At 36.9% G+C, this 25,997-nt stretch overlaps 1 protein-coding gene across 5 annotated transcripts in view; it reads right to left on the minus strand.

Moving 5' to 3' along the window:
* pak5 (p21 protein (Cdc42/Rac)-activated kinase 5) overlaps positions 1-25,997 on the minus strand; it is a 63,872-nt gene that overhangs the window by 18,263 nt on the left and 19,612 nt on the right. For 4 of the 5 annotated variants that reach the window (XM_007232822.4, XM_007232826.4, XM_007232821.4 and 1 more), the window contains one exon: positions 3,273-4,100. In XM_007232822.4, coding sequence (XP_007232884.2) covers positions 3,273-4,100 — 828 coding nt within the window. Of the gene's footprint in view, positions 1-3,272; positions 4,101-21,839; positions 23,177-25,997 lie in introns of those variants that run through there. The other variant, XM_007232824.4, reaches the window with a different exon arrangement.

A 25,997-nucleotide genomic window follows, 5' to 3' on the forward strand; every position in this document is an offset into this window, starting at 1 on the left:
GAGATGAATAAGAAATGGCTCCGTTGCTAAATAAAGAGCTGGAGTGAATCCTTTTCATTTTTCTGTCAAGTCATACACCACAGCCGCTCAATAAATAACTTAGACTCAAAGTTAACTCACATGGAATGATGAGTTGGAGAAAGACAGAAAAAACGAAAAAAAAAAAAAAAACAACAAAAAAAAACATGACTAGACAATTTATTTCAAAAAAGCCAAAAATTAATAGGTACACTGATGTGAAGTTTTTGTTCTTATTTTAAAGTATAATACACTATAGCTGCTCAATAAATAACTAAGACTCAAAGTTAACTCATCTGGAATGATAGGTGAAGATAAAAAAAAAATCATGATGAGACAAGGCAATCCATTAGTAGATACACAGATATGATTTTTAGCCATTTAAACCAAGCAATTTAAAAACACAAGAGAAGGCTACCTATCTATTTTACATTTGTCACAGAAGTGTCAGTTATATGTCAGTAATATGGAGGCATTCATTTATGTGGGTTCAAAATGTACGTATTTTAAAAAAGTAATTTAGACTTGTGGTTGTCATCCTGTGCTTAAAAATGGCCTAATGTGCGACATGAAAAATTTAATAATGCCTAATAATAGACGCAAAAAACATAATACCACAAATACGTAAAAAACTTTATTCAAAAATACATTAAAATACAGTGCTATATAAATAAGGTTTATATAAGCATTGTTGGGTTATTTGTGGATGTGTTTTATGTAAAACAGATGAAATTCAGTATTTTACACTCTGTGTGCAATACACTATATATTATTAAACATACCTAAACAATTACAATCTTGAGTTGTGTGGTGTTAACACAGGTCAGTTCATATGTATGTCAGTGTATATGTATAGCTGATCTATAATTTAACCACATTATTAAAATATTTTCTCACAGGAAAATAATTTCATTTGAAAAATGTGTTGATGCAACTAAAAAATTGGGGATGCAACTAAAGATTATTTTGGTAGTCGACTAAGCTGATAATAATTTTTTCGATCAGTCAAGGCTTCTTTCTGCCATGTCCTTCATCTCTAAAAACAACATAAAAAGAGCTGAGATTTAAAAGCATTTAAATGTCCAGATGCTCTTTAAACGTGGAAATTACTAATATTTAGTGAGTTAATATGTAATATGTTGAGTTTGGGCACTTTTGGAGACAGATTAAGTTGAGTGTAAACTGTGTGAGTGAGCCATTTACCCCCATTTATCTCCCATTGCGTTTTTGTCTCCAGCTCTTTGTGTAATGTGTTAACGTTATAAATTAACGATTATTTGGCAATGAAATTTGTATTGTCGACAAATTTAAATAATCGGCATTGTTGATTATATTAACTAATCGTTGCAGCCCTAGATGTAATAAAAAAAGTATTATCACATATTTCTGGAGACTGCTTAATCTCCCCAATTACAAGAAAGCGCTGTATTCACAAAGCCAATCTGGGCTGCGGTATTTAAATACGCTAAAGCTCTGTGTGCTTTACACAGGGCCTCACCTCGCTGGTCTGGAATGAACTGCTGTTATCGGTGAGATTGCCAGTGTTCCGTTAATTGATTTCTGCACCACTCTCGTAAAAGTAATCTTGTGTCTTTGGCAGCCCGGCTCCCGTTCGGGGCAAGTAGATTAAGCAGTGACATGAGATCCATCACAGAGCCAGTACTGCAGAGCACGAGAGTGTTTCGGCCCGCGGCGAGATGCGACTCGGGAGATAAAACCCTATCTATGCGTCCTCTGGGTCAGCGGGGTCAGGGTGGAGACACTGGAAAGTTAACGGCCTTCTGCAGGGAATTTACAAAAACATTCTAATGCAGTGTGAAATCATTAGCCTGTGAAGATCTGTACAGTACTTATGAATGTTATTTACGGATCTTTTTATAAAAGGGTGGTTCTTTTTTTACAAATTAACCTAAAAAAAACCATTAAAAATCCAAAATACTTACACCTACCGGCCTATTTCGCTTTCATACAGCATGAACTGCTATAGGAATGTGCCACGATAAATGGCAGTGCATTAGAACAAAGCTTAATTCATATCGTCTTTAGGGCACAGTAACAATAAAACAGCCTAAAAGAAAATTGGTAAGTGAAAATAAATAATTAAATATCAATAAAAACTGTTACAATCAAGAGGTCATAAATAAATATAGGACATTTACACGTAGACAAAGTAGATAAAATTCAATTAACTGTAACTTTTAATTAGGGCTGTATGGCATTGTTAGAATACTAGTACTGAAATTATAAAAAGTAACTTTTAAATCTAACTGTATTCTAAAATGTAAATGTAGTGATACCTTGCAATAAATTAAACTGCTCTGATTAGTCAGTAACATTACATGATTACACTTTTTTTTTCCACGTTACAAAAAATACAAATACACCATGATTAATTAATAGAATTAGTACATGTCTTGAAGTACATGCACGTTTTAAGCTGTTAAATGTATATTTTTGATGCCCTCACAGTACTAAAAACACAGTTGACGACTCGTCGATAGATCACTAAAATAAGATAAACAAAATCTGATCCGTTAACAGAATAAACGTAGTCCAGTCTTCTATAATACCAGTAATGGAACAAGTGCAAAACAGTCTAAAGGTGTGGTTTTCAACCTGTGGTGCACAGTCCCATGTAGACCATAGTTAAACTGCTAGAGAACCATTGACTAAATAGGTTATTCTTTTTTTCTGTTTTGTAATGCAAAAAATATGTATAACATATATAAGTATATAAAAATATTTCAACATAATTAAAGATGTGACAGTAAATTATTTTAAAAAAACATATTTAGGTTAGGCTTAATTATTGGAATGACAATGCAAGGTGGTTAGCAATCTAGTTGCATGAATAATACTGTGAGTTTGAGTGGAACATTTCTAGAATTTTACCCATCATGAACAAACGGTTAAAACTAAAAAGCTATTTTTTTGAAGGCATGTACTGAACACTCTGTAGTGGGTTATGTGGGCCATGAGTTTTAAGACTGGGAACCCCTAATAACCCATTGTTGGCATAACCCAACACTATTAATTATCACAGATAACAGTAAAAAACACTGGGAACAGCAATTTCGAAATTTTGGAATATGACCAAGATAATATCTTTAGTTTGTCTAATTTGATCTTAAAATGTGTTTTGCACTGTGTTACGAAATTCTGGTGAACATGTGTTTTCGGATACTGACCGTGATCTAGACACATATCTGACATTTGAAGGTAAAGGAAGACTAAGAGATGGTTGAGTGGGTTACCTTGCCGATGATCTGGGAAGGGGAGGTGTTTTCGGACAGGCGCGGGTAGGTGTAAGAGCTATAGGGGCCCTGTGGTGCAGCCTTGAAGGCACTGATGCCGTAGGGCAAGCTGGGCTCCTGAAGGCCCGAGCCTGATCTGGAGCGCTGGCGAATGGCCGGCTGGGGGCTGGTCTGGGAGATGTATGATGACTTAGGTCTTTTCTCATAGTCGTCCCTCAGGCCAGGACCGTAGGCCCCGCCTACCCAGTCTCCATCCTGGTAGCTCATCTGCTCGCTGTGCAGAGAAGCCCTGGACGGTGTGCCCAGGTAATCCTGACTGGACCCACCTAGAGAGGCCCTGTAGTAGTCCCTGCTTCCTCTGGCACCCATCTCGTCTGCAGAGAGGTGCACCTTGCTTTCCAAGTAGGCGTGGTAGTCCGGTGGCATCTTGGCATAGTCCGAGGCCTTCTGGGGCATGGCATCCGGGTAAAAGGGACTGCGAACAGGATGTCCGTTCTGCTTGACAGAGAAGCGGTAGTGGCGTCCCACAGCCCACTCTCCGTCGTAGCCACCCTTATCCCGGTACGGGTCCAGAGAGAACTCCCTGCTGCTGTCCAGGTCGCAGGAATAGCGAGCATAGTAATGACCAAAGCCGTTCTCCTCAGGGCCACCGCTGCTGCTGGCATTAGCCGAGGCAACGGAGGGCTGCTTGCTGGATCCAGCCTGGTGCGCTCCTGGAGGGCTCTCCTTGCGTAGGGAGTTGGAGCGTGTCACAGAAATGCTGTCAAACTCCTCCAGCAGGCCGTTGATGGAAGCATCTTTGGGTGGCCTGTTTCCCCGAACAATGGTCTAAAACGTAAAGGTGGAAAAAGAAGAAGTGAGTGACACCCTAGTGTAATCCTGAATGGATCGGTTTAGGTGACTCCCAGGCTCCTATGTGAACAAAAAAGTGAATGCTCATAACTTTTAATGCACCATGGATTTTCATCAAAAAGACTGCTATATATCACCTACGATAATATCTTTATTCAGGGTTCATACACGTTTTAACCAATAAATGGTTATGATTTTTCATGACTTTCTATGCCTTCAAGGCAAATTTTCATGACCATTCGATTTTTAAAACATCAGTGCAGACATGGACAATAAAACCAAAAATCAACTAAAACTGTAATTAAAATTGATTATAGCCCTGAAATAAATCCTATAAAAATGTTGACACACTATCTTTAATAATAAAATGTGTGTCATGTTCTAAAAGCTCCATTGTGTAGGGCTAAATTACTGAATTAACTCTGAGCTGAAGTATTTGTTAGCTCAAAATAGATTTTCTCCATCGATAAACGAAAACACAAATATTCTTAGACCAAATTTTCATTACTTTTCCAAAACCTTCGAGGTGTTTTTACTTTTAAAAAACTTATCCAGGCCTGGAAATAGGAAATTGCTATTTTTAAATTCCATGACTTTTCAGGTTTTTCATGACCATACGAACCCTGTAAATCGATGTGTTAATGATACACAAGCTAATACTACCAAGTATGCAACTCATTGGGGAAAAACAGCAATCAAAACGCCTTTACTACAATGCATTTACTAGGCAAACCCTTAATATAAACTGCTGCACGTGAGCATTGGGAATGCAAATGCAGTGTGCTAGCATAGGCTAACCCTGCATTTACACTGGCAGCTGACAAGTTGCTCAGGTCGGTCCAAGTTTGTCTGTAGTGAGCGTATTTATTCATCGCGTGTGGGTATTTATCACCGTGGCTGGTTAGCATGGAGGATAATCTAACAAGCAACCTATCAAGCCATCCAATACTTTCATCCATCCTTCATTTTTTTCCAGATTATCAGCACAGCATTGCTCACTGCAGAGTTCAGCATAGCTGATGGCACATTTCCTCTTTCGCAAAGTTGTGAAAGATGGAATATGCATTACATTTATATACTTAAAAAAAGCATCAAAATATGCCCTGAAATATTATAATTCAGTACATCTAGTCCCAGTCCAAAACCACACTACACTATTTTTACTGTCATCCTCCCAACAATAAAGGTAAATACCAGCATTTAAAATAAATGCTAATACAATTTTTTATCATGACACAGAATATTGGTGTGATTAAAACAAAATTAACAAAGTTATTGACACCACTAATATAAACATAATATAATTTTGCCAGTCTAACTCAGATTTTTTTGTTTACACTTAAATATCAATTATCTGGTAGGTGACATTGTTTACACATACGTTTGATATTTTAATAGGTGTTTTCATTGGTTTGTTTGTTTCAGGTAACATAAAATAATGCCTTATTTATTACCTTATATATTTAGAAAAAATGTTAATATCCTTGGTAACACTTTACAATAAGCATCTCAAAAACAGAAGTTATGACAGTAATAAACATTGTTAAATTATTAAGTAATGTCTCAACTAGTTATTAATTGATACTAGTTAAGACATTACTACAACATTACTACATTTTTGTGCTTAAGCCAAGTGTAACTAATAATGAACGGAGACATTAATTAAAAATGTTATGTAATGATTAATAATGCCTTAACTAGTGTCAGTTAACAATTAGCTGAGACATTCTGTCATATGTACAGTTAATTAGTGTACCCTTATTTTAAAGTTTAACCATATCCTTTAATAAGGGCAGGCTAGGCCAGTGCAAGACATTTACAAACACTTTTTAAGTAATGCTAAAAATTGTTTATTATCTTTATCAACAGAATTACAAAAATTATTTATATATATATTGCACACCACTACCACCCAGCTAGCCTGTTGCTGTGCATATAGTCAGAATATTTTCAAGCTAAAGAGGCCTTCACCATAAAGCAGTACAAGAATTACATACACTACGACGGTGCTACAGGGTGTTGCGTTTTGACCCAAAAAGAAAGAGATTACCATAAATATCAGTAGGAGTCTGACAAGAACATGCTATAGTAATCTCAGCATTTGGCACGCTGCAGCCCTGAGCAGAACAGATTTCTCTGAAAAGCCTAAAAGAGCTGCTCATCCCATCCCACCCCTGCCTAAGAGCATTTCACAGCTGCGCCGTGACTCATACTCAGCTTTCTCTCTCTTAGTGCAGGGATATAAAACATTCAGATAAAAAAAACTACAAAATGTACCTTCACAGAAGCAACGCATGTGTACAGTATCAAATGCCAAAACAGTGGAGTCAATTGTGCTTTATCTGTTGACTGTGAGCCATACGGCAAATCAGTGTTGTGCAATATTACAGCCAATTACACAATAACGCACACAGAGCGGCTAAAAGTGGAATAACTTATGCAAACCCAAACCCTGTCTGATCAGTTAGCCTCTCACAGCACTTCAGCTCTGAAATAACACTGCTCTAAAACACTGAATGCACTTTTTGCACTTTAGTTTAGTTTGTTGAGTAAAGGATTTAACTCATCTTTTAGCCTTTTCTAAGCCAGTATAAGTTATGGGTACAAATTTATATAGTCAAGTCCTACAAGTTGAACAAGTGCAGAAGAATAATCTTTTAAACAAAGGCCGATAGAATTCAAATTTATCCCTCTTTCTCATTCCATGTAATTTTTGTTATGTAATGCATCTTTTTAACTGAATCATTCTGTCTGTTCAACCAAACTAATTCATGGTTATTCAAAAAATATACAAAAGGAAAATTGCACATAATTACAGTTTATACAATCAGAGCATCATCTGATTATACCAGACTGCTGAAACATTCTGCCTGATTGTTCTCTCTACAGTTACACTCAAGCACCTCGTTTTTACTCCTCACTCTTTCTCATCTATTGAACTGTTTGCTGTGGCTGGTAACTATTACACTCAGGGCTGTTTTTTTTAAGTATGATCTTGGACTAAACTTTAGTGTCAGTTGTGTATCACTAGGTCTATCACAATAATTACATTATTTAATTACTCTACAATAAATTAACTATACTCTTGCTAAACCCAATATTGCCTTTTTTTGTTTAAGTAGCTCAGAGAGCCTTTTAACATGATTAAGCCGAACCTGCCATTGTTTAAAAACAGTTTGATATGTTTTATTTATTTATTTAGTCTCACCGCTATCAAAGGCAAACTGCTGCTGCTCAGCCAATCAACTGTCCCTTTTGCCCTTTCTCTAAACCCATACTTCACCCAGTGCCCCGCCCAAACTACCCCTCCAATATTTTTTTAGCCTTTTTTAAATTTGAGCTGTGGGTGGATTTAGCTAAAATCAGGGGGTTTAGTGATTGTTAGGTGACCAAACTTTGCCATTTTCCATCATTTAGTATTTTCAACTAATTTACCTGTTTGAAACAAAGAATGATTCTACTAATTATGCCAACTACATGTTTAATTATAATGTCAGCAGTGTATGCAAGTTATAGTAACCAATCAGTACAGTGTGGCCACATTTAGCTTTTACTTTATTGAAAAATAATAAACACAGCCTCGAACAAAAAAATTAACATCCTAATATGCCATTTCTCTGTCTTTCAGGAAAAACCTGTGTTCATTACTTCTCAACTGAAAAAATCTAGGAGTAATCAAACCTTATATTAAACCGTATAACAGAGTATATGCTACAAATAAGGCCAATCAAAAAAGGAGTTTACTGGCTTCTTCTGAATTTTCTAACTCTGCAGGTGTTTTTCTCTCTGAATTTGATATACATTACTGCGCTAAAGAGTTCATTTGGAACAATAGGAAGCTAATACACTACTAAAACAAACACAGCATGCCTATAGTGACCTTGTAAGCCAAGATATCAGAAGACTGGTGTGAGACGTTGGTCAAGTGGAACTGATGGTGGACCAGTCCATTGAACACACATAATTTAAGTCCCAGGAAAAGTTACTGACACTAGTAGAGTGAAATTGGCTTTCTGAATCGTATCCAACAACAGAGAGCACAATAACTGAAACATAGGTATAGATAGGGTACATTTCCACTGACATTACTGTTATATTTTCATCAAGGCCACATGCAGATGCATGAAAGAGCCTGTATATAAAATACATTGCAAGTCATTGCAAAGCATGATCACCTGACTAGTCAAATGCACATTATCATTCATCTGTCTCTGAGGAGTGTACAGAAAAGTGCTAAGCAGGCGGCAGCATTATAATTGAAACAGAGGAGCCATTAAACATTTATTGACTGCTGTAACTCAGCCAGCATGGTTGATGTGCTCCAAGTTTTATTTTTAACACAGGAGTTTATAAATCTCCAGGACAGGCTAGTCACCTCACAGCAGTGCCATTAAGCCAAGCTCTATCCATCTTTATAATATCAGCATCACTGACTGCTGGGGTCACTCCCTGACAAAGCCCACTGTACGAGTCTCAGACTTCAGACAGACTTACATTCATCATATGTTTAATACACAATCATTATAAAACATGTACAGAACCTGATTTTTGATTGGATTTTAGTGATCTAAAAAAGAAGATAACTGATCACATTGAAAAATTATGAAACTAAAAAATTATTTACATTTTCCTTTAACAGTAGAATGGGGGATTTTTATGTGACATCAGCAGGGATTAATGAAAAACCTGCTAAATGTCTCAATTTGGCTTTTTTTCTGTGATTACTGCTGTGATTGCTACTTTTCAAATACACTACAGTGGTGCACAGAGACAAACTGACAAAAAATGTGTTACTGTCCAAATACTTATGGACCTGATAATAGGAAGATGACTACAATTCTGTTTAATTCTGCTGACTCTTAACACTAGAAGATGGAATGTTTATTAGTGAGGAGAAAAGTCTGGAGTGGAAATCAATAAGCACAGAGGAGCACAAAGGGAGAGAAAGAGAGGGAGACAGTGAATGGTGGCGAGAGGAAGGCAGGGGAGGGGGTGAGGTGAGGTTAATTGTGTGCCAAATCAATGTCAAGCTCCAGAATCAAACTCTGCCTTGGAAATCTGCCCATTCGTTTGAATTAGGTGATAGTTGTAGAGCCGCCTGTACTCCTTCCTCTTCCTATTCTCTTTCTCTCTCTCTCTCTCTTTTTCTTCAGGGCTGCTCTCTCTTTCCTCTGGCTGCTGTGACAGGAGCCATATTTCACTAGGGCACGTCTTCGGCCTGTCCCACCATGATAAGACGTAATAGATCCACTCCCGCCCCAACGCCGCTGTCGTCTCAAGGTAAAGCGAGGGAAGGCATCGAGGGAGTGAGGGAGTGAGGGAGAGAGGGAGCAATGAGCAGGAGGAAGGGAGGGCTGATGGGAAGAGCCGCAAGATAAGCGAGGGATTAACCTTGAGCGTAATGAAGTGTGCGTGTGTGGGGGGAGTAATTAATGACTCCAGTGGGGCTCCACACTGCCACCTTTCCTTCTGCTCTCAGGTGAGAAACAGAGAGGGGTTCTGAGTAAACTATGACCAACATATATACCACAAAACCATTCTAATCCAATGCCACAAAATACATGAGCTTGCATCTCCATACTGAGTTCAGTAATGATACTCTAACACAGACAACTTAGAAGACTTTGCAATTATTATAGACAATATTATTGTCATTTTAAACTATTTTATTTCGCTGACAAAGATAATATAATAGCGTATTAACGAGGCGATTTTCCTATAAATACTGTAGGATTAGTCAATAATACATTTGTCGTGACAGACCTAGTGACATTCTTATTTAATCTAACAAAACATTGTTGCAAGGAGCATCACAGATACTGCCAGCATTTTTATACAAATCCAAATTTTGTAAACAACAAACTGTTTTTGTTGTTTGAACCTGACTGAATGTTTGTTCATTACCTCAGGTATGCCTTTATATATTAAACCTTTCGGGCAACTGTGAATACAGTGAATACACCTGACCTCGACGGTCTAGTTTAAACTGGTATAATAGCCAGGTAATTACCACAGTCATAAACAAATGCTGTCTCTACTGTCACACAGATAAAGTCACTAGTTTAGAACACCGGACCTTTTTCTCTATTTACATTCTTGCTCCCTCTGCAGACAGCTCTGACCAATCAGAAGAAAGAAAATTCTAATGATTTGTTGTGATGCATTTTAGTGAGCATCAATGTGTATTGGCAATTGTACTTTTAACACAGTATCTTTAAGTATCATTAAGTATAATAAAGTTGGTTTCAGATGTTGTAATATTATCTTTCTGTCGTATCATCCACACTTACTGTAGCTCCTATTTTAAACTTTTTTTATACACAATCAGATTTTATAAAAAATTACTGATTAAAGAAACTGTTTAATATTGGTATTTTTACATAAGGATTGATTTTATAAAGAAGACATCAGTCCTACTCCCCAGTTCAAGTTAGTAGTGCCACAGTTCAAATTAAAAACACTTCACATGCAGAGCATGGCCTGAATGTAAAAACATGTTTTAAAGAGTTTTAAATACTCAGATATAAGTCAGAAAAGATTAATAGACCACTGGGAGGGGATAAGAGCTGGTCTATACTGATCTATTTCATATCAGAGACTTTGGACCTGGTTAAAACAGTTAAAACCTCTTGCCTATTCTGCAAACTTCAGTGATATAAAACCAGTAAAAAGTGCTCTGGCGCCACCTTCTGGCAACAAACAGTCATGCATGCTGACTAAAGCGATCGGTACTGTACTTTCTCACACAGGTTTGCTAACTCAGCAAAAATCAGGGTTAACAAACTCCTCAGTCTATTAATAGCTTCCTCCTGAAATAGATATAGCTCAATTATATCTTCATCTTGAGACTAAAAATTAACCGCTTTGACCTTTGTGCTTCAAAGAATAAAGCCTGAAATGAGTTAAACTCTACCCTTTAAAGGTCATTCACAACGCGCAGTAAAACCTCCTGAAGCGTAATATTAAAGACTACATGACCTCTTATGAGAATTACTGTCCTACTTCACTGACTGCACAAACTGTCACCGTAATACAAAAAAAACTTCTCATTTTTTATAGTTCTGACTTTACATTGTTCTTCAACTTGTGTTGTGTATGAATGTACGAAATGACCAAAATACTCTAAAATGATTCAAATAATCTTTTTTCTTTAATTAGGGTTCAAGCACCGAAGGTGCGTAGAACCCTATTGTTTTTGCTAAGATTTTTCTTCTTCTTCTTCTTCTTATTATTATTATTATTCTTTTTCTCCTGAAAAAACAGTTGTGCAGCCTAAACCGTAAGTCATAGAAAAAAATGAAACTTGGTAGGTAGATGTAGGATCAGTGCATCTCGGTGGACAACAAAAATGGCACCGATTGGTCAAGTGGTGGCGCTATAAACAAGGAAATTCATTTTTCACAATTTTCTCAATAACTCAAAAACCATAAGACCTACATTCAAAATTCTTTTTTTGATGGATTCCTTGGGTCAATACCAACAACTTTCCAATTTGGACCATGAATTTCCGTCTATATAGATTTTTTGCTAATTTGCATAATATGCAAAACCTACTTTTGCAAACTAGTCCTAGGAATGTTGACCAATCCTGGCATGTTTGGTATCAAAACACTCGTGAGAGCATGCGCTTCAATATTCATTAAGAAAAAGTTGAAATATGTAAACAATATGGCCGCCATATGCAAATTAGTCCTTCCGGATATATGCCCCATTCACTTCAAGAGGTAAATTTGGAGCACTGTTTCTCAGCAACCGTGCAACCTAGCAAGTTGAAACTTTGCATGCAGAATCTATCATACAGCCTCTAAAGGATGTTCAAAGGGCAACTTAATCAATCAACATGGCTGAACACCATCAGCCAATCAGCATTCAGCAGACATTTTGGCAGGCTGAATGTTGCCCAATCTGGATGATATTTGGCAGTTATGTTCAGGTGGAGACACTGTAGTGACCTGCAAAGTGCTGAAACAATCCGACCACTGGGGGGCGCTGTTCCAAAAAAACGAGTATATGTCAATCATGCTGTACTATTTTGACATCTAATTGTTTTTGCCATATTTAGTACAGTGGCTCTGACAAATTTCTCAATACAACTATGTTTAAAAAGTGCTTTGTTCATTCATAATTGCTAATTGTTTGAAAATAGCTATATTGAAACTACTCTCTGGATATTTGGCCTATCACCTCCATTTCAGTCTTGCTGCACACTGTAGAGTCTCTAGGTAAATGTTCATTATAAACATTTGTGAAAATTTCACATACAATACTCTCCAGGCATCAAGCAATCTGTGCGTCCTTGGAATTTCTAACCTAAATTGCTGTAACTCTGCAGTATTTGCTGTAATCTCACAATGTTAAAGACCTCTGTACAATATCACTCTGATGAAGCGCCATTTAATACAGAACTAGATTAAGAATAACTTGACATTACATGTCATATCAGAACATTCACTCCTTTGTGCCTCTTCTCAACATTAATAACAGGTGAAAGACTTTTGATCATTTTAAATGTGACAGAATGTCTCCAATTGTGTTAGACCTTCTTACACATCACCATCCTATGCTCTAGTAGGCACCATTGTGCTAGTTGGTGCTTGATGAAGCGCCATTTAATTCAGAACTAGATTTATAATAACTTCGTAATTACATGTCATATCAGAACATTCACTCCTTTGTGTTAATTTAAACTTGTTTGGTCAAACATTTCAGCTTGTTCTGCAAAGGTTCAAAGGTCAATCTGAATACCACTTTGTGAACATTCTGGTTGAAGCCACCTGATCAATACCAATAACATGTAGACACCTTTTGACTAGTTCTAACTCACTTAATGAATATCCTACAAAGTTCACTAGATTTACATGTGAATTTAAGCAGTGATCAGGTTGAAAGGCCTCTGCTCAACATTAATAACAGGTGAAAAACTTGATAATTTCTAAATGTGACAGGGCATCTCCAATCATATTAGACCTTCTTACACATCACCATTCAATGCTCCAGTAGGCACCATTGTGCAAGTTGGTGCTTGAACCCGATGATTGCCGCTTGCGGCTATATTTTCCTTTTGTAATTAACACTTTTGTTATGATACAGGCCAAATTTCCTGTTGGAAAGTTTCAATAAACAGGAAAAATGTTTTAATTATGTTTTTGGAGCATAAAACCTTAACTTTATCTAGGCTTATTCTAATGAACATGTAAGTATAAAGATCATTATAAATGGTAATACATGTTTATATTACAGACACACTGTCTTTATCTATTTGACCAATTTTGACAATGAAGGCTTCAGGGCATCTGTTTATGTATGTATGTATGTATGTATGTATGTATGTTTATATCTGTCTGTTTATTTCTTTCTATTTTTTCAAAGGTGAACCATACAGAAACCCTGAAGGGTAATATAAAAAATAATGTGCATTCCTCACATTTTCCACACATGTGTATGTGTATATGTATATGCATAACAGCAAAAAATCCCCCATAAACTAATATAAAAAAAACATTTTGGCTAACAAGTGGTGAGCACCAGATAGTATATTCACTGGTCTGTACCTGACTTCACAGACTGCAACGTGCATTTTTAATAAGAGTTAGCTAACTAGCTAGCTGGCTTTAGTTAGCTCTGAGCTTATAGCTACCTAGCTAAAAAAAATCATAGATAGATATTTAAAACCCTTATTTCTACTCAGCAAGAGTTGTCTGTCAGTTTAAACTTTAGCTTGCTAGCCACCATTATTCCCTGTTTGCTACAGGTTTGCGGTCTAGCCAGCTAGCATTAGCCAAGAAATCTAGCAATCTTGCTAACTAATGTTACCTGCTGGGTTTCTCAAACTGCAAATAAGTTACAACTTGCCCAGACATGGCTGTAAACAATATGCATATTTCCCAGACAGAGATTACGCCTAGTCTTAGACTAAACTGCATTTTTAATAGAGATTTTCCATAAAAAGAAAAATCTAATATACGACTAAGCTTAATCACTTCTTGTGCCATCATGACTCCAAATAAACCCCCCTTTCATTGATGAAAGGATGGAGAAGTGCAGAGCATGTGCACAACCCAATGTAGCAGCCTGTGACGTCATGTACAGACCAGAAAAAATACTATCTTGTGCTGACCACGTATTATCTGGTGCTCACCACTTTTTGGTGGTCAGCACTTTCTTTACATAAAAAATACACTATGTACCTTTAGGGGCTCCATACCAAGAAGCAGCTTTATAAATAAGAGTTATATACTAGCTAGCTCATCTACAGTTTAAGTATTGTTTATAGCACAATGTAACTGCTGAGCATTACAATTAGGACTAGCAAACTTTTTGTTCTGATGTGTGTAAGTTAGTTAGATCTAGCTCACTGTAGCTCACTTTAGCTTATTTGTCGTCACCATAAAATAAATAGACCAAATTGGGTTTAACTAGCTAGCATATAACTCTCTGTATAATCTCCTACCATAACTCAATAAACTTTCTACCAATCTCTTACAGGGCTATTAGCAATAATCTTCATTTAACCAACAACCACTCAACAATTAGCATTACCTTTGTTGTATCACAACCAGGTGGCTCCTGTTATGCTGGTCACACTGTTGAGTTTGTCTGCCCCTTGTGATCAAATCTGGTACAGCAAGCTACTTTTTAGCATTTAGCCTCCCTGATTTTTTTTTAACTAGGGCCATTTCTCAGTCTGCTTTCCTGTCTGTACTCATGTTCTTGTGGACTCAGTAAATGTCATCAGTCGCAGCCCTGACCAGATGCATGACTTGTTACTTTTGTTAAACTTGTTACTCCATATTGAGAAATTGGTTAAACACAAATCTGTGACCTGTGAACGTTACTGCTGTTTCTTAAACTTGAACATAATAGGAGGGTAAAAAAGGGTTTTCTAAGAGTTTTCAAAGATTTTCTGTTGGAAAGTTGGAAATTTTTAATTATGGCGATACATGGCTATGACAATACTACTTATAATCCCTTATATAAGCAACCGTTACAAGCAGTGCTGAATATCAGCTGTTGATCAGAAGTGTAAGTACTTCTGCACCACAAACATGATTATGTCTCAGGGGAGACTCACCTACACGGCACTGAGATTACAGACTAGCATCTTAACAGCTGCAGCGGACTTAGTATTATCAAGCACAAAACACTTCTTAACCCTTTAAAAGCTCTGAATCCCATCAAACCAAAAACCAGCAACATGGCGTTAGAGCTTCCATAGGTCTCAGATCTATTCATGCCAATGCTGTTTAAAAACCAGGCCTGTAGGATCTATATCATCCTTCCCAACACATCAAACAATGTGCAGCACATCTCAGTCCATCAACACTAAACAGAGAAACGTATTGGAACGCCTGCTCATTCGATGCACTGGGGGAATGATACTTCTCTAGCCTACACCTGGCATTAGGCATGGTGCCAACAGTTAAGTTAAATGCTCAAGAGAGATATATTCTATTTCCAGTACTTCTATACACTGACTAGACCAGCTATGTGCATTTGAACTAATGAAGCTGCATGCTTTCATTAGTAGTGGTGTTTACATTTGTACATACAGAGCCCTATTTTACACCCTGCGCAAGATGCGTTGTAAGGCTCATTACTACCTTACACCCCCCAACCGTCGCTTGTACCTCATTTGTTTAAAAAACAGATGGGCTAATAGGCACTGCAGTCTAGAAATGAGGTGTGTTCAAGTAAATTTCTTATCTATCTTGGCAGCGGAAAACACAGGTGCACCACTGACTGATTAAAACCCTGACAGCAATCAACCATAAGAAGTTCATTGCTAACTTGGCAATAACACACAAGGCCATGCAGCAGAGCACAGACCCAACTTATACATCAACAATAAACAAAATGTAAAATAAACAAATGTCAAAGTCAGAGCACACCTGGCTCCTGAAGGGAAGGGCAAGTGACACACTGCCAGATTTAAGGTTTTATTTAAAAAATAAAATCATATATTTAGATGCTCCTTTAAAATACACTTAACATGCTTCTGAGAAAATAGGCCACTGAAGACACTGTTCTTTTGTACATGTCTGCAAACATATCTGTCTTTGAGGTCATCTATTCAAGACAAGCCTGATGGGGTCCAACAAAATTATGTGGCCAATTCCTAATTCACAGCATCAGGCACTGGTTCTTTTTTTGGGTGACAGATTTATTTATATGTGAAAGAATATGCCTATATACATTTTGCGCTCTCATTTCATTTTCTCTCCACCACCTCAAGCACTTACCATCAACCTAAAACACTGTAACACCATTTCAGACATCTAATCTGGGTCTAAGCTGTTTCTGTCTGTGGAAAAAATAATCCTGTTTTTTTTAAAAGTCACCCCTAGTGCACTCTGTGGTAAACCAATACCTTTTAAGTCACCTATATTTAAATATCCATGTATATGCTTTAAATTAAGGAGAGTTAAAAATTAAAAGTCAGGAAAGAGGATCTACTTTTAGTATTGCTGTTACCTAGACCAAAGTACTTCATTTTGTTTACAGTCACACAACAGATAAAGAGACTCTCCAAATCCAGTGGTCATTGTATGCTTTTCAACACTGCAGGTGCACCCTTTCATCTGTTCCATCCGTCCCTTACTGCTGTAGTCCATTTCCCTTCTCATCAAGTTTGATTGACACAAAAGTCTGATGAACTCCGATCTGGCTGTTTAGACTGAATCACACTGATCATATTTAATAGGTATAAGATTTCATTATTAAAATATGAAAGGGAATCAAATAACACGTCAGCTCACACTACCACACAGAAAACACACCTGTGTCACATTTGATGAAAAAGATTAGAATTGGGCCGCTTTTGCCTGTTGTGTGAACACAGTCCTATTCCTTGTCATGTACAACATGACAATGTTTTGTTGAAGTTGGTTGTCACCTCCTCAACACCTCCCTACAATTTAGTAGTAATTTAGTTGGAATGAGATTTCTGTTTACCAAACTTTCAAAGCTACAAAGATTGATGTATGATTCCAGCTACAAAATGACACACTTTTGGTTATTTTACTGGAGTACTTCTAATCTAGAAAGAACAGAACGGTCTTGTAAAAGCACTGTTTTTCTCTCAATTGTCTGGTCTAATCATTTGGCTAAAACAGGGCTTATCAGACAGGTTTAATCTATTGATATTGCGAAGAACAAAACCAGCAAAGAATCAGTTGCACTACAAAACTTAGTAAAAGAAAACTCAGAATTCTCACTCATTTAACACGAATAAATCAGAGTTGGTGATCCTTAAAACACTGCATTTGTAAGGGTGTAACAATTCACATGCTTTTTTCATTTCATATTATTTCCGATTCTGAGATCAATATCAACCCCCCCCCCCCCCCCCCCAATAATAAGTTTAAGAGCTCTAATTATCAAGCGCACATGCAATTGAGTATACGTGTGTGAAGGATCATTTAAGCTTTTGCCTCACTGGCCACCAGATGGCACTCGTGTTTGATATCTCAAGATCTTTTCCTATCATCCAGAAAATGCAATAAACCTAATATGTGAATGTTTATGTATATTTAAGTTAAGTAAGAGTGTGGCATGATTTTGAAGATCAAGATTAAATTATTATTATTTTAAATTTCTAATTAAGAAGCTAGCTAACCTAATTTCTTGAGAAAATACTGCTGTAATAAGAAATTTTAAATATCAGTTAATTGGCTAATTTACCAACTGTTTACTTTAACTGGATTCAGCTTTTTACAGGGCCCAATATTAGTGTGGGTGTCATACTGAATCGGGTGTAAATTATTAGAAAATTATCAGAGGGGGCTGAAAGTGTTTTCAAGTATAATCATAATTTGGTGAAACCAAAACTGTCTAGAATGTGTTCTTTAAAAAATGTGTCTTTATCCGAAATATAAAGAAGAGAACTGTATTTTGTTCAAATGTTTCACAGCTTTCCCTTCTCTTTTCTTTTGTTTATCTTTTTCTTTATTAAATCTTTTTTTGTCATGTCTTTTTCACTGTTGTTTTTGTTTCTCTACGCTACAGAGCAGGGGTGGGCCAGAGTTAAGCATAAAACTATGCAGAAATTATCATCATGCTTCAGCATCTCTCTCGTGACACCAGGCCATCAAGCAGGCTAGCTGAGTTACAATACTTCTGTTCAGCACTAGAGGACGCTGTGGTGTCATTAATGAAATCCTCCAGTGGCCTGAAGAGATGAGCAGTCTGTTTCTCCTGAGTCACTGTGGCCTGTCTGCTCTGTTTATCCTCCACTCTCCACACAGACTGCAGACGGCCATACTGCAGCCAGCACAGCCGTCAACTACAGCTTTCAAAATAAGCCCTGCAGCAGGACGTACAGCATGCGGCTCAATGACCCCACAAAACATCATGTGATGCACAGACTAACAGCATTTCTGTATGTGATTTAATTCTCAATATTCTCTCTGAATCAAATCAGCAGCTAATAGACAGGGGGCAGAGGTAGAGACAAACAAACACAGGGGCAGAAAGTCAGATAGACAGAGGATAGACGGACAGAGACAAGACGGACAAGTCAAAGGTTGGTGGGTTTCAAAATGTTTCAAAGTAAATGACCCTTTATATACAGACTAAAAATGCAGTCAATGTTCTGAATGATTTTAAGGACACAACTATGTCCTATATCCTTAGCAAAACTGGAAAAAGCAAACAGGTTTCTCCACCATGTGATGTTTGCGCATGATATCATTACAAAGTCCCCTTAGGCTATAAGAGCCCAGACCCACTTCTACATATTTATAATTGATGGCAAATTCAAAATTACATCTGATAAATTTAGTGAGCCGCTCATTCATGTATTTTTCTTATTGTGACCACATGATTAAAGGTATAAGGCTAAAGTCCTGATGTAACACAAATTACAACAAATTTTCTAAACTGTGTTTTAACATCATAAGGCACTATCCTTCCCAATGCCTGGGGGCGAAAGGAGGTGGGCTATTCAACCAGTTTGTACTCCTTAACGTGTTTTACTACACCTTAATTCAATTTCACACCGGATTTCTCCTTTAGGCTGAAATATCTCACAGCTGAAAGAATCCTGCAAGGAAGAGTGGGAAAAATCTGTCAGAGACAGGGAGATATATTACTGTGATTAGACAGATTTCAGTATCAGGTTCAGTATCTGCTAATACTCAGCAATCAGAGACTCAGATCCGATCAGGTGCAAAATACCCAGGACATTCCTATCAATTATCAAATGTTGTAAAATGTTAAAAAAGACATACAGACATTTTCGAAATATTATGATTCTGTTTGACAGCAACTATATATATTCACTTTTAAACAACTCATATCTCTATAGATATATAGAATAGAGTAAGAGAGTTAATATCAGTGTGTTTGCTTTTAAAAGGTGCTGCTTTAATTCTACAAAGGCGCAGATGTAGAAACTGATGTATCAAGTGTTTGTGTGAGGTGTTTGTTTCAAAATGTAGGCTTACAGGCCTGTTACACATGCTCGAACACAAACAGAGAGAAAGAGAGAGAGAGAGAGAGTACAGCAGTGACATGACTCCACACTTCTGAATGAATGCTTTTGTGTTCTACTAAAAACATGCAAATGAGAGCTGGATCTGCTGAGAGCTATAAATAACAGTGAGCACCCGGTGAGATAACAGACATCGCTGTGTAGTGCTTTCAGCAAAACACTGACCCACTGACCACATACACCATCTCACACCATGCCTCCACTGTTGAGAGTGCGCACACACACAAACACACACACTGAAATAACCCCAAACATCCCCAAAGAGAGGGTTCATGCACTGAAAGCACACAATCACTTGTTTTTATATTCTGTCTAGACATCTCATGTCACTGCAGCAACAAAAAATTGATTTATATATTTTATTTTTTTTAAAGAACAGCACTGAATTTTTTCTTATACACCTTTCAGCCTAACATTAGCACCACTGACAGGTGAAGTGAATGTTATGGCTGATCGGATTCAGGGGGTTTGAGGTCTATTTTGCTAAAAAAAAATCCATCGTTTGGATGGGATTCCTTTAGTTTTCTGATTTTTGCTGCTATACTTTTGGTGGTGGTTAAACATGGTCTGCACCCTTTGCTGTTTTGTGAGATTAGTGATGTACACTTGAAAAGGATATCTGGTTAGTGGTGTTAAAAACCTTTACCTAACAAATCACTTTTTTGAGTGATTGAGTGAAGTTTGAGTAACGTGCACTAAAGGATTTAAGCAGCAGGCAAGATATGTACTTTAATCTAGTGACTGAACAAGGAACTGCTGAATCAACGAGCTACTGACACCTTAACTCTCAAATATGAGCTCATCAACTGTAAGGTTCAGCTCAAAGGAAATACAGATTATCATAAATGCTGCCTTTAATGCCAATACCTCATGGTATAACACTATTTTTTCTTATTAGGATGTAAATACTTATTGAATCAAATTTAAAGGGATCCATCAAGGTATGTAAAAAAACACTTAATAACCACACAATATATACAGCACATCCACAGTAGGTGACTGAATAGCAAGTTATAAGCAAATGTGTAAAATCACCATACATTAGTCATTACACCAAAATTATCTAAATGTTTCTAATTGTGTCCATTTATCCAAAATAGATCAATTATTTATGATCAAAAACAATTTTACATATTTACATTGAGTTGCATTGAGAATACAGCCATAACAAGCTTGTTGTTTTGGTTAAGCTACAACATTATATTAATGATAAACAGCTCTGGAAAAAAATAAAAGACCACTTCAGTTTCTGAATCAGTTTCTCAGATTTTGCTATTTATAGGTATATATTTGAATAAAATGAACATTGTTGTTTAATTCTATAAACTATGGACAATATTTCTCCCAAATTTCAAATAACAATACTGTGATTATGTATTTGCAGAAAATAGGAAATGGCTAAAATAACAATAAAGATGCAGAGCTATCAGACCTTATATAATGCAAAGAAAACAATTCATATTCATAAAGTTTTTAATCACAGTTTTCATGCATCTTGGCATGTTCTCCTCCACCAGTCTTACACACTGCTTTTGGATAACTTTATGGTGAAAAAAATAAGCAGTTCATCTTGGTTTGATGGCTTGTGATCACCCATCTTCCTCTTGGTTATATTCCAGAGGTTTTTAAATTTGGTAAAATCAAAGATACTCATCCTTTTAAGTGGTCTCTTATTTATTTGAACACTGTATCTGATGGCTGTACACTGATCTCTAACAGCCTCTAAAAATGCCAAAGTGACCCACTAGGGGGAGACAGCTCCCAGGTCGAAAACTAGTCAACTAATAATATTGTGATATTGCTGTAAGGCATTCACTGAGAGATTAGCTGGAAAATGCATGAAGTAGACACAGTTAGAAACAAAAGTGATATTGCAATATTTTTGTTTTGTGATGTATATTATACTACAAAATACAGGAATTTAATCAGAGTTATGTATTAGTCAGTGATCCAATGGTCTACTTTGTATCACAATTTGTATCAAGCAAATTAGAGCATTATGTTTTTTATTTAATTTACCATTCATGACACATCCTGCAATGTGACTATTGCAAATGCACACACTGCAATGACAGTGCTAAAATTATGTATTGTCCAATCCTAATCCTAATCTACTACCTCTTATGGATTTCAGTTCCAGTGGGTTGTGTGGATTGTGTACTGAGTGAGTACAGGCAGCAAAACACCAATTCACCACTCTGTGTAAATGACACACACTGACACACCTGCGATGGCTTGGGTCTCCTCTCCTTTTGGCTCCAGCTGCTGCTGGCTCCAGCGGCTGGCTGCTCTCCTTCTGGCCGACCCAGGCCAAGAGTCCCTGCACCTGCTGCCCTCTCTCTCGCTCGAGCTCGCTGTTGCTCTCTTCCCCTCTCTCGCTCTCTGTCTCCCTGGCTCTCTTTCTCTGTCCGGAGAGAGCTTCGTCCGTTCACATCGTAACTCACCCCGTGCAGCTGTCGCCCGTACCGGGTTAGCAGCTCAGGCCTACTCTCAGGTTTCCCTCCCATCAAATGCTCCACTACTGCTCTGCAGCCAGCGCACACCAAGACTGGCCAGGCTCCAGGGTCTGTCAACACTGTACTACAGTGGGATGTGCCTCAACATGCAACTCCAATCACTGACACTGACCTGACACCAACACTGCACCGGAACCCTGTCTCCCTGCCAGTACCAAAACACTATTTTCACACAACAATTTTCTAAGAAACACCCCAAAATCACTCAAAATCAAAACCTAAGCAGCCTTATTACTATTACTTATTACTACCATACTACCATTCAAATGTTTGCAAATGTATATCTGTATTCCTTTTTTTGCAAAGACATGCTAAATAACTTGAATATGATGCTACAATTTAAAACTTCAGTTTGTTAAAGTAATAAGATGCAAAGTAATCTGTGCAGAATGATAAACAGAGCTGTAGATGAGTTGATCATTTCAAAAAGTACAAGTATGGTACATTAATTATGTCATGTAACAGCTCTTTAACTATTAGATTAAATATGTAAAGATATTTTTCACATATAATTTTAGTGTGTAAGCTGCAACATTATAATTTACCACAACAAAAATTTACTTTACTGAAATTACTGAAAAGTACTTTAAGTATAACACCAAGCCTTATCTGTTCATTAAGTAAACCTCCTCATTTCAACACTAATGACCAAAACTAATTGACTACCTGAAAAACGTATATATAGCCACCTCCTCTATCAAGCTCCACCAACCTCCAACACCAACCTCATTAGGGCACAGCTTGTTGTCTCTCAGTGTCATCTGCTCCACACAGGCCTGTGCATGCCACTAAACAACCGTAATCTGGGATTCAGAAGAAGCGGTTACCCCAAAGGCCGCATAAACGAGTCTGACACTGCTGCCCATTAAGTACAGCGTATAAAAGAGGGTATCATATAAGCCAACAGTGAACTGCAGGGAGCACTCGCTCATCCGTAGAAAAGGGCCGAATTCTCATACAATAGACGTGTCTTGCTTCCTTTTCTCGTTCTCCGTACTCCCTCACTACCTCGGGAGAGGCACACAGACAGACTGCCAGTCGGGGAAGTGAGCACATCATTCATGTGTCTCTGCCATGAGCGGAAAAAAGACGAGAGGGCTAGCTGAGCGCTTTCTAAAATTATACACAGCTAATACCCAGTGACTCACACCACGCTCCTAATAAGTGCTCCAAACAGCCTCGTAGCATTAATATTATTGCACCAAACAAAGAGATAGTCACAGGCTGTCAACATGGGTTAAATATGAAGGTATTAAAAAGGGTTTTTTAATCTTTAGGCCTAATTGAATTTTAGATGATTAATTTGGGTAAAATATGTTCATATAAGAGTTAACATAAGTTTATTTACAAAGTGTTCATATATAAATATATATACTTAAATTTCTGCTTAACTATGCACATTAAGTAAGAACGTTAAGGTCAGCCTTAGCTGAGGCAGCTCACCAATTGTCACCAATCAGAACACAGTGAGCTTTTATTTTTTTTATAAAAAATAAAAAAATAAATGTATTTCACTTTCTACCAGTAAAGCTCATAAACCAGAAACAGAAACATCAGGAGATAAAGAGAATATGATTGATCTGCTCTGCTTCTAGCCAACTACTGCAATATTATTAGCACTGATATATATGTAATATTAGCATTAGTTTTTTATCAAAAAGGCGGACAATAAGGAATATTCTGAAAAAAAAATCCCTTGATGATGAATTCAGATCATTTTTTTATATCACATAAATATTTATACTGACCACTTCTTGAATGTTTTTAAAAAGGGTCAAGAAATGCTATTTTGCTGACTATTTGCAACATGCTCTCAAACCTGCATTTCACACTTTCTGTTACTGAATATGGCTGTCGGTATTTAGATTGCCAGATATTCAACATAACAAACAACGTTAACTCCACAAAACACATTGTTTTTATTTTCTACTGTCTGAATTTAAAGTATTAGGTGTTTGTGGTGTGGTGGGCTCCTTTACAAAGTTTCTTAAATATCATGCACCCTGGAAATTCTTATTTTTTCCTGTGACTGAATTTTCTAAGTACCCATATTAGGTTGGTAAATTGGAAATTTGGTAAGAACCTTTTCTTATGCTCAGCTCTATGGAGCTATGCTATATGCCTGTGGGGATGCACTAATACATTTGCTGGGAAAAGTAAAGAACCGCAATACACTAAAGTATACAATACTACTGGAAATCTCTCAGTATTTTTATTTTATTACCCTTTTTGCTTTTATGACAGGGAGCACTTGAGAGCTGTATGAACCCTTCAAGTTAAAACCCTCTGATGAGTAGATCAGAGCCACTTGAGGGTGGTGTGAATTCAAACTTCAGCAGAAGAGATAAGATTAAAACAATATAACCTTTTTTAGTACAAAGTCTAACATGGTCAATACCAATTTGCAAAAACATACAGTATTTCCTAACTTAATTAATATATTAAATTGCATTTGAAAAATATGATTTAAGCCTTTTAAAAGTGACTTCATTAAGTCAACCTGGGGGTTGGGAGTTTAACTCCTAGGGAGTTTAAATCACCTATATTTCAATGAAAATATAGTTTTTTTAATGTAATGTAACTGTAATGTATTGCCGATGAAAACAATATACCACAATATACTACAATATATCACAATATTGGTTATTTTGTCCCAGCCCAAATCTATACTGACTTTTGATTATTGCCTTTACATACTAGCTAAAGAGATATATTTTATAAAGAGAACAACAAAGTCACTCTAAATACGGGCGTCTGCTAAATACCTTAAATCTAAATATATTATGCTGCACTAAATGCAAATTAATAAAACTGCTATTTATTTGTAATGAAACATGCTTTTGAAATTCTGACAGCAGTTGAAATATTCTCAGAACAGCATTCTGTGACATAATTATTACCATACTGCCCACTGCTAAGCAAAAATATGATGAGAAATTTTAATGAAGCCTAAATTTTGCCAGAACAAATGATCAACTTTAAAGTGGTAAAGTTTGTTTACAATACTACACTGCTGTTATAACATTGAATATGATATGTAAAAACCATGATCGAATAAAGCTAAAAAGCACATATTTCACATCATCAAATCATTTCACACTACAGTTTTCTTGTTAATCTGATTAAATAAATAAATAAATAATAAGTCCTTAACAATATTACTAAGCTCTAAATGGGTACATACTCGCACACTCAAAAAATTATCATAGTTCACTAAATAATAAGGGCAGCATCTCCCTTCGTTTACATAGTGTTAGAAAAACTGTAACACCCAGTAAAGCTTCAACTTCACACAGTGCTGTAGTGCACTATACCAATGTGGATATTTCAACTAAAAGAAGATTTCCACACATTTTCTTCTAAATATCTACCTATAGTTTTTGTTGAGATGTAAAGAGAAGTTACAATTATTGCGATTGCGATTATTGCCATTAACTTGTTTTCCTGAATTAAGATTTTCACAGTGAATAGTTTTATATAAAAGACACTACAGGTCGAAATCAAACCAGTGGTTTGGAAATGCATGTCTGTGGCATCAGACAACACATTCTTTTTATTTTATTTCAAATTTTTAGACCATTTGTCTCCCCAATTTACAAGGCCAATTATCCAACCCACTCATTAGAAGTCCCCCTATCACTAGTGATGCCCCAACACCAGGAGGGTGCTAATCAACATCACCCTTTGGAGTGATGTGGGGAGAGAGCGCCATCTACACACCCAGAGAGAGCAAGGCCAATTCTACTCTCTCAGGGCTCCGGTAGCCGATGGCAATCTGCATGACCGGGATTCAAACCAGCAATCTCCTGATCATAGTGGCAGGGCTTAGCCTGCTGGCCCACTTGGCGCCCAGACAACACATTTATA

Source organism: Astyanax mexicanus, chromosome 1, assembly GCF_023375975.1.
Source record: "Astyanax mexicanus isolate ESR-SI-001 chromosome 1, AstMex3_surface, whole genome shotgun sequence".
In the NCBI taxonomy this organism is placed as follows: Eukaryota; Metazoa; Chordata; class Actinopteri; order Characiformes; family Acestrorhamphidae; genus Astyanax; species Astyanax mexicanus.